Source organism: Neomonachus schauinslandi, unplaced genomic scaffold, assembly GCF_002201575.2.
Source record: "Neomonachus schauinslandi unplaced genomic scaffold, ASM220157v2 HiC_scaffold_969, whole genome shotgun sequence".
NCBI classification, from domain to species: Eukaryota; Metazoa; Chordata; class Mammalia; order Carnivora; family Phocidae; genus Neomonachus; species Neomonachus schauinslandi.
The window spans coordinates 1,868-12,455 of record NW_025409659.1 but is presented as its reverse complement, the minus strand read 5'-3'; the positions used below and the strand labels follow the sequence as shown (position 1 = coordinate 12,455).

Here is a 10,588-nt window from a genome sequence, read left to right as displayed (position 1 = left end):
AGCACTATGTTACTATGTAAGGCCCTGATTGAGCAGTCATTTCCACTGTTTCACTGGCATCTCTTTTCCTTTTCAAAATCCAACAAAGAGAAAAATATATTCTTTTGAGAAAAATGTTTGCGTAATGACCTAGTAGTCATTCTTGATGAAGACAACAAATTACAAATTTACAATTACAAATCACAACAAATTATCACGAAAGTAATCCATTCTCAAATCTCACTGAAGGGTTTAGATTACAAGAGAAAGTCAGAATTCAAGATCAAATTATGACTCAAAGTTTCGGAATTTTTAAACATACTGAAAAATATTAGTAGGGACTCAGACGTTTGTATGCTAATATTCACAGCAGCATTATTAACAATAGCCAAAAGGTGGAAAAACTCAATTGTCCACTGCCAGATAGATAAATAAAATGTGGTGTGTATAAAATATTGCTTATCTTAGACTACCACAATCTTTTTTATTACAATCTTACTATAAAAATTATTAATTTACAAAGTCAGTCAACTTCATGTATAAAGAGGAATTATACTACCAGTAGCAAGTAGCAACAATATGAATACAATAAACATTTTTATCAGTGAGAATTTTCATATTATCCAAAATAGTCTTATATACTACTACTAGAGAAATAAAAATTCCTTTTCAGTAGGACAGAAATTAAGAGACTGACTTACCAAACTTGTACTTAACAGGTTTTCCTGAAGTTGTTCAATTTTGCCCGCTTGTTTTTTGACTATAACTTTTAACTTAGCATTTTCAACTTCAAGCCTAAAATGAATATTTTAAAATTATTCTCACACACAAATTTTAAAAGTACCGTATAATTTCTAAACAAACATCTGACGGTCTTACATAAATTCTTAAAAATTTAAAAAGTAGAAGATTTGGCAATTGTGCCATTTTTCTGGTTGTGTTTTATAGTTAATGTGCAAAATTTAAAGATAATATGCAAAATTAATGCATTTCCAAATAGCGCAAAGCTGAAATCTTTATCCAGCTTAACAAGGATGTACTTATTATCATAACTGATATATTTCTCATCCTACACTGCTTCTCTGCTTTATAAACACTCAAGTTATTTGCTGTGCTGCTTTAAATTGTACTTTTGCACGTGATCTTTCGACGTCTCAATACATCTTATAGCCTCTGCATGTCGATCTTATGCTTCTTGCAACTAAAAAATAAAAAAAAGAAATACTTTTAACTCCTGGCAATCTAGTATAAAACCACCACCAGCTGTTTTTGTAAATAAAATGTTAGTGGACACAGACACACTCTCCTCTACATACTGATTTATGGCTACAGCAGATTTGAACTGCTGCAACAGAGACCTATGGCCTACGAAGCCTAAAATATTTACAGGGAGTCTGCTTCTCTCTCTCTCTCTCCCTCTGCCCTTCCCCACTGTTCCTTCTCTCTCTCAAATAAATAAAATCTTAAAATAAAATAAAATAAAATATTTACAATCCCCCTACAGGAAAGTTTGCTGACTTCTCTAGTTACTAAAATGTCACGTTTTTAATGTTTTTAAATTATATTTTATCAGCTAAACCTACCAATTTATATATTGGTCAAAGGGGGAAAGATAGGAAGTTACCTTATGGTAAACATTTCTATTTTTGTATTCTAAGTACCACATCAATTATAGTTTTAAATATTCACATATGTGAATGACCATGGCTGTTCCAGTGATTATAAAAGTTAACATGTTGCTTTCAGTGACAACTAGATATTTCATGGAATAGTATGAGAGGCATTATCTTCGTAGGAACCAGAATGCCTGGGGTCTGAATCCCAACTCACTGGGTATTAGCTGTGTGACCTGGAACAAATTACTTAAAATTTCTGTGTCTCAGTTTCTTCTCTGTAAAATGAAGATAATAATGGTATCTACCACACTGGGATGTTGGGAAGATTAATTTAGGAAATATACATGAACTATTTTTTTTATTTTTATTTTTTAAAGATTGTATTTATTTGACAGAGAGAGAGAGACAGCAAGAGAGGGAACACAAGCAGGGGGAGTGGGAGAGGGAGAAGCAGGCTTCCCGCGGAGCAGAGAGCCCGATGCAACACTTGATCCCAGGACCCTGGGATCATGACCTGAGCCGAAGGCAGACACTTAACAACTGAGCCACCCAGGTGCCCCTATGCATGAACCATTTAGAAGGGTAGGTGGCACACACCAAATTCTGTCTGCAATTAGCATTATTATTGTTGCTGCAGGTTATGTTCTAATAATATTTGATATTTTAGGCAGATGGCAGGCCAATGAAAGTGGTCTCTTATACAAGTTATACTGAAATCGTTCTTCATACCACTGAAAGTGGCAGCAAATGGGGAGCATGAGGCCCAGAATACATCTTCAGTACTTCAAAAAACTTTTACCAATTCCACTAGCTAACAGTACTTTTTTCCACTTATAATAATTTTAACTTACTTCCTCTCTATACTACTCAGTGGACAATCTCATGGACTACAGGGCAAATAGTACCTCCTAGACTGAGTAATAAATATTTACATGACCATAAGAGGCAAGGTAAAGCTGCTGACATGGAAATAATGGACTCTTGCTAAATCAACCTTCCCAAATCATTTCATGTTTATATTATCTTAGCAACTGTCTGTGTTACACTGCTTTAGCAAGTACTCTGATGAATACATTAAGGCTACGTGGTATGGCATATCAGAAAAAACTGTCCCCAGGGGCGCCTGGGTGCCTCAGTGGGAAGAACATGCGACTCTTGACCTGGGTTCATGAGTTCAAGCCCCACAATGGGTGTAGAAATTACATAAATAAATAAATACACAAACAAACTTTAAAAAAGAAAGGTAAAAAAAGAAAAAAGAAAAAAGAAAAGCTGTGCCCGGAGCTTTATAGTTGGTAAAGTAATCTCAGCACTGGCTGCAAAATGAAGAAAGGCAAATTTAGACTGTTTTTCCACAGTGAGGGGGATAAAACAAGCATTTGAGTGAACACTTCTCCTCTGTCAGATTAAATGCTTTCAATTTTACATTTAATTGCTTAAAATACATTTAGAATAAAAGCTTTGTTATGTCAATGTTTTCAATCAGAAATTATTGATATGGTATAAAGTACTTAATTTTATCCTAAAAACTGTCAAGTTAAAATATTCTCAATTTATACAAGGATAGGTACCATGCATATCCCATATTTTCACCCTTAGATAAAGGTGTACTTAGAAAGACAAAATTATCTCTCATGAAAAAAATAAAACCAATGTAAAATAAAGGACTAAATTGTTCTGCATAGACTAGATGAGACACGTGTGAAGAGAGTAAAGTCAGTGGGAATTAGAATAGTCAGAGAGAGCTTCATGGAGAATGAGAGACTATGAGCCAGGTCTGAATAGTGTAGGATTAGGCAAGAGGAAGGGAAACTAAAAGGACAGAAAGGACAGCATGAGTAAAAGGCTGAGAGATGGTGAAATCAACCCAATTAACTCAGAGGATAAAATCTGATGGCAGGGAAATAAAAACAGATGTCCAGACAACAATTAAATCAACGTTCAGAGCAGCATTATTAATGGCCATAAAGTGGGAAACAACCCAAAGGTGTATCAAATGATGAATGAACAAGGGTTTTGGCCCACAGTGGAGTACTGTTTGACAATCAAAAAAAAAAAAAAAATGAAGCACTGATATATGTTGTAACACAGATGAACCCTGAAAACATTAAGTGAAAGAAGCTAGTCACAAAGGACCACATATTGTGTGACCCCCTTTATATGAAATATTCAGAATAGGCAACTCTATAGAGGCTGGAAGTAGACTGGTGGTTGCCTGAGGCTGGGGGCTCAAGGGCTAAGGGTTTCTTTCCAGGGTGATGAAAATGTTCTACTTGATGGCAGTGATAGTTGCACAACTCTATGAATATGATCAGAAACACTGAACTATACATGTTAAATGGGTGAATTGTATGGTATGTGCATTATATCTCAATAAAGGTTTTAAAAAATCCAATGGGGGCGCCTGGGTGGCTCAGTCATTAAGCGGCTGCCTTCGGCTCAGGTCATGGTCTCAGGGTCCTGGGATCAAGCCCCACATCAGGCTCCTTGCTTGGCGGGAAGCCTGCTTCTCCCTCGCCCACTCCCCCTGCTTGTGTTCCCTCTCTCGCTGTGTCTCTCTCTGTCAAATAAATAAAATCTTAATAAAAAAAAATCCCATGGCAGGACCCATTCTTAATTTCTTAATTCTCTCTTTTGGGTGTATATACTACACATGATCTGAATATTTCTATGCATGTACAATATATCTAAAAGGAAAAGAAAATGAAGGAAATGCCTAAGTTCAACTGGTTTGTAAAATGACTTTTCTGTACAAGTTATCCTAAAATCAGTACAGATTCTATATCCATTCACAAAAGTGAACATGAGAAATAAGACCATTTTCTGAAACATTCCATTAAAGATTATCTCCTGATTTTGTATGGCTCACCTCATCGTGGTAACAGAGATATCATTAAAAAACATTGCACCTGGGTGGCTCAGTTGGTTAAGCATCCAACTCATGATTTCAGCTCAGGATCATGGAATCGAGCTGGTGTGGGGCTCTGTGCTGGGCAGGGAGTCTGCTCGAGATTCTCTCCCTCTCCCTCTGCCTCTCCCCCCACTCATGCGTGTGCATGCGCACGCACTCTCGCTCTCTCTCAAATACTACATAAATCTTTAAAAACATTGTTTAGTAGGGAAAAAAGTCCCTCAATTTCTGTGAGGAATGATGCATAAGTCTCAACTTTCCTAAGGGTAAATAGTGTAAGGAAAAAAATGTATAACACAAAGAGCAGAATGAAAGTCAAAGTTTAAGAAATAAGTGCATTGTGAAGATACTAAAATTACATTAAATTATAATGAAAATACAAAAGAAAATGGTCCATGGAAATTAGCATCCTAAAACACTTTATATTAACCTGCTACAGATTAACTGTTGACATGCTACATTTAATACATACCTGACTTCTGATTTGACCTAATTTCTTCCTCAAATCCTGTGTCTCATCTTCTAAATTAATACGGCAACGTGATGTAACCTCCAGCGAAGCCTCTGACATAGATTGTTTTTTTAGGGCATCAGCCAGTTCTAGTTGAAGGTGTCTCACAGCTACCCAATAAGACGTTTCTGCTACTGATTTTATAAATTATCTTACTATTAAGTTATGTTAATAATATATAAAACTCTAACATATGTACTTTGAAAAATATCACCACATACAGGTGCTATCCTCCTGCCTAGTCAGTGTTATGTTACTTAGATAATTAATTCAGCCCCACTATCCATTCCTTGTTGATGAATCTGCAAAGCTGCCCACTCTACTGAAGTCTCAAAAAGAAATGGGTATATAGGTGGGCCTAGCAGTGGTAAATTCTACATGATGAAATGTTTTCCCTCTTCTTTATTAGAGGCTTAAATTAATGTCAAAGTTCCTCACGTATTCAATCCTCTGATCAAATCCTTCCAATAGATTACTATCTCAGAACAAAGTGAAGTCATTCTAATGGGCTTCAAGGCCCTAGATAACCTGGCTTTCACCTCCCTCCCTGACCTCCATTCCTGCTACAGTACAAGAACCCTGCCACCCCCCATTAGTCTGAAAATGGAGATCCAATGCCAAATTAATATATTACAGATACAATTCTCTTTGTATGGGACAAACTTATGCCCAAATGATAGTCACTGAGCTTTGAAATAAGCAAATTATTTGTAAAATTGCCTTAAAAAACTATAAATAGCAGTGGGAAGATTAAATCAAACAGTTTTGCTAAAGCTCACCACAGTTGTCCCAAATTATGATTTAATGAAAAATGCCTGCAAAGAGTTAAAAGGTCATAAGATACATGATTTAAAACTAAAAATTCAAATTTATATAAATAAAAATAAAATTATCCCAACCTAAAATGTATAAAAAGCTACCAAAGGAAAAGTACTGAGATACAGCACCTACACTTCAGTTCATGTGGGAAATCTGGAGTAAACTGTCAAGTTAATCCACTTAATTGAATCTCAATTTCAACATGCTCATTGCAGGTATGAACATTTCCATTTATCTATTCATCATGGTATTAAAATGTGGTGACAAAGATTAAAATTATTATTTTAGCAGTATAAGACTAAATTATTAGTATCAGCTTTCTATTCACAATTTATAACTTAACCTCTTAAACTTTCATAGATGACACAACAATTTTATTCAAATTAAAGCCCCTCTCAAGTCTAATTTTTATTTGCTGGATACAAGTTATACTGAATTATAGTCTATATATTTTTTGTATTCAACTAGACTCAAAATTCAGCCATAATCATTCAGGTCACGATCTCGGGGGCATGAGGTGGAGTTCTCTGATGTGGAGCCCTCTTGGGATTCTCTCTCCCTCTCCCTCTGCCCCACTCCCATTCATGTGCAGGTGCACTCTTTCTCTCTAAAAATAATAATAATCAAATATTACTTTGAATTTTCTCTTAGAAAGCTTGAAAAATATTTATCTGTCTGGATACTTACTTCTCTTTCTACTTTCTCCTTTACATACTGATACATTCTTTCTTTTAAAAGATTACATTCATTGATTAACTGTTGCTTGCTTCCAGCAAAAGACCTTGATTTTCACTTTCAGCTTGAAGTTTTTTTACGATATCCTGAAACTGGTCCTGGATATTAATTACTACATTTTCTTTACTGGCAGCTTTGTTGTGAGCATCATCTAGTTGCTGTTGAAGCAGCATATTTTCACTTTGTAGTTGAGATAATCTCTCCACTAAGGATTCCTGCTTTCCAATGTATTTATTCACTTGATCTTGTTCATTTTGATACATGTGTTCCATTTCCTTTTTCTGACACTGTGTTTGACTTAGGTCTCTTTGTACACATTCTGAAACCAAAGTCTTTTCCCTGAGAGCATCTCTTGTGTGATGGAGCTCAATTTCTAAAGTATTGAATTTACTTTCAGCTTTAGAAAGGTTTTGAGAAAGAAGCTCATTGTTTTCTTTTAGGTTAGACACATCAAAATTCAGTTTGTCCTGCAGACGAAACCATTCATCTTTTGTTCTCTGGAAAGCAAGTTCTAGGTCTCTTTTTGATGTCTGACTTTGATCATAATCCTCTAGAGCAGTAGCTAGTCTAGCTCGATATGATTCAACTTGTGTGTCCAGCCTTTCTTTGTTTTGCTTTTCATTCTCCAGTTTAGACTTTAGCATTGTATTCTCAGTGGTCAGAGCATTAATCTGTCCACTATATTCTAATATTGTTTTTGTTAATGTTTCCTCATTCAGTTTTATGGTCTTTAGAAGACTGACATTCTTTTTTTATACTTTCAATGTCTTCACAATATTTCTTTTCCATTTCCTGGTTCTTATTGTTTACTGTGTCTATTTCCAGTCTTAGCATGGCAATTTCATCCTGCCACATGTGGGTTTTAGACAACAGATCTTTTTCTTCTTTATGACTCTTAGAAATCTAAGTAAAACAAAGGAGACTTTTAGCTGGAACTCAATAAAATGACATTATCCTGATTTTCTCTGAAATTAAAGAAAAACCTATGTTTATACAATGAATAGGTTGCAGTAAGTGGATATCCCAACTGGAAAAAAATAAAGTTGGGTCCAAACCTCAAACTTGATACAAGCATAAATTCCCAAAGTTTCAAAAATTTAATTGAAGACAGTGAATGCATGAAAGGAAAAAAGAAACCAACACAAAATTTTTAAGAACCTCAGAACTGGAAAGGTCTTTCTCTGATTTAAAACAAACCCTGAAAGCCTGAAATAAAAGATTAATAAATCTGATTACACTAAAAATTGAATTTACACTCTGATATCTAACATAGCTACCCCATAATAAAATCCCTAGCTCTGCATTTATTTTGACAGATTAAATTTTCTAAAAGTCTTTTTTCCTGACAATATTCCATAGAAATTCTACTTTTCTAACATTTCTATGGTCACTTATAAGAATTACATCTACTGATAACTGACAAATCTAGGCACTATACTATAAACACTTCTACCGACATCAGTGAACTTTTTAGTTACCACAATTCTGGAATGGAGAGGTTAAAAACATTAAGTGAGCTGCAGGACTTTCCCCAGGTCTTCTTACTCCACTACTAGTGCTCTTACACCAAACCGCAGCTCTTCTCTAGTGTAAATCATAAATACAAAAGAAGCCTTATATTTCAAAATACTGACGGTAAATAAGGTAAAATTTATACAGCTCTTAGAAAAATCGTGAGATTATTTGCTGGTGCAATAAATTTTATTTCCTCTTCATGATGTTTAAAATGTTTAAAATAGGGGAAAATACACTGAGCTATTTTATTAGGAATAAAACACTCATCAATAAATTATCATTAGCGTATAATTGTTCCAAAAGTGCCCTGTAATGAAATAGGATACTACTTGGAGCAAATTGCTACTTTTCTCAAAAGTAGAGACTAAATCCAAAATAAAGTCTCTAAACAGGCTACACTCTTCTCCTGTTCATCAGTGGCAGTGTTAAGCTAGCTTCTCTTTCAATACAGAGGTGATGAAGTCACTGCCAAAAGTTGAAACACATGTTGTTAGTAGAAATAGTTTTGATCATATGGAAAGCTCAACAATTCTTATGGAAAATAATAAAAGCCTCTCCTTTGGATGAGGACATTATGAATGTCACTATTTGACTCTTGCAGACCAACGCATTTAAATTAAGGATATTACTTTATCCACTGGACCAAAAATGTCACCACCCCCTATGCCCCCCCAAATACACACACACACACACACACACACACACATATATGCTTTAAAAATCCTCTATGCTTTCCTTGATCTACAGTGTTGGTTTTTAAAATATATATATGCATACACGGAGAAAAAATAATAATTTCAGAAAATAAAATGTATATATATACAAATACAAACACACGTACTTAAAAATAACTAAAGAAAATACCCCAGAATTCATTCTGTTATTAGCCACTTCTATCTCCTTTTGTTTGCAAAGGTGATTCTTTAGAATTCCATCTTGTAATACTCTGGCATTCTGTTCTCGAGAAAGTTGTAACTTAGCGTCATTTTGCTCTTCTACAACCTAGAGACCTATTTTCATTAGGATTTTGGATCACAAGAGTAAAAAAAAAAAAGTCAGACGCCTGGGTGGCTCAGTCGGTTAAGCGGCTGCCTTCGGCTCAGGTCATGATCCCAGGGCCCTGGGATCGAGCCCTGCGTCGGGCTCCCCGCTCGGTAGAGAGTCTGCTTCTCCCTCTCCCTCTGCCTGCCTCTCTGCGTACTTGTGCTCTCTATCTCTCTGTCAAATAAATAAATAAAATCTTTAAAAAAAAAAGTCAAAAGATTAAGAGAACTTAAAAGAAATGTTCAAAAGAAGTAGTCTTTTTAAATACAAGGATTTTTATGCTGCATGAATAACTCAAATTTTAATTTAAATGACAGCTAGATTTGTCATGAAGTAAAAATACAAGAAGATATAGTATGTGAAAATAAAATTTCTTTACAAAACATTTAACTAGTTCCATCATAGTCTCAAGGCAATTTAGCCTGTATTTTAACAGAAAAAATCCAAAACTGCGGTGCCTGTGTGGCTCAGTTGGTTAAGTGTCCTACCCTTGGTTTTCGCTCAGGTCATGGTCTCAGGGTTGTAAGATCCAACCCTGATTCGGGCTCTTCATTCAGCGCAGAGTCTGCTTGAGATTCTTTTCCCTCCCTCTCCCTCCCCCTTTACTCCTTCCCTTGCTCATGCTCTCTCTCTGAAAATAAATAAAATCTTTAAAAAAGAAAGCCAACATTCACATTTATCTCAATTTACCTTCCATCCCTTCATTCAGAAAGTATATAGAGAGCATATATGAGAGGCCAAGAATTCCAATAAGTTAATAATTTTAACTAAAAATATTATAGTTCCTATTAGGATAAAATTAAATTTTTTATCTATTTTATACCTAAATAATATACATTAAATCAAGGGTATATTATAAATAGTACTGACGGAAATATGCAATTTTTATCAAAGACTTACCTGATCCAAATTATTTCTTACAGTCCTCAATCCCACACCTACTGTTGCAAGAGGCAGTTCAAGTTGTTGTTTCATTTCAACTTCTTTATTATACCGCTCTTCTTTTTCTCTGAATTGCTCCCTCATTTTTTCATATAATTTACCTGCATTTCTTCTTTTTTCTTTTTCCTGTTTGAAGGTAAATCTGCAAATAAATGTGCTTATTTTAAAATGTTTTGTAAGCAATAAAAAGTTCATTTTATGATCTGGTTCCACATATGTTGGTTTATTATCCAAATGAAATTTCTATGTTCTCAATTTTTTTCCTTTCTCAGGCTCACGTTTACTTTCTCACTTCAATCTCTTGCAAAAGATATATATAGTTGAAAAGAAGCAATGAGAAAGCATTACGCAGCTTAGTAAAAAGGTTTGTACTACCCCTGGTAGATACTGTAGAGAAAGGAATTTTGAAATTATTCAAGAAAGTTAGATTTAAAAATTATCATTTTTCCCATATAGTCATAATTACTCCTCCATTAGAACAGTTAATGTAGTTACTGATTAAAAAGAGAAGTTGCT

The 10,588-nt window shown here is 34.8% G+C and overlaps 1 protein-coding gene across 1 annotated transcript; it reads right to left on the bottom strand.

Annotated features, from left to right (window-relative positions):
* Positions 1-5,000: 5,000 nt before the first annotated feature.
* On the bottom strand, positions 5,001-10,200 carry LOC123323799 (ankyrin repeat domain-containing protein 26-like). Its single transcript, XM_044912291.1, has 4 exons — positions 10,031-10,200; positions 8,951-9,088; positions 6,520-7,474; positions 5,001-5,127 (listed from the first exon to the last, which is right to left on the bottom strand). Exons 1-3 carry the CDS (start codon positions 10,154-10,156, stop codon positions 7,283-7,285), a joined length of 456 nt encoding a protein of 151 aa, XP_044768226.1. The 5' UTR covers positions 10,157-10,200; the 3' UTR covers positions 5,001-5,127; positions 6,520-7,282.
* Positions 10,201-10,588: the final 388 nt, after the last annotated feature.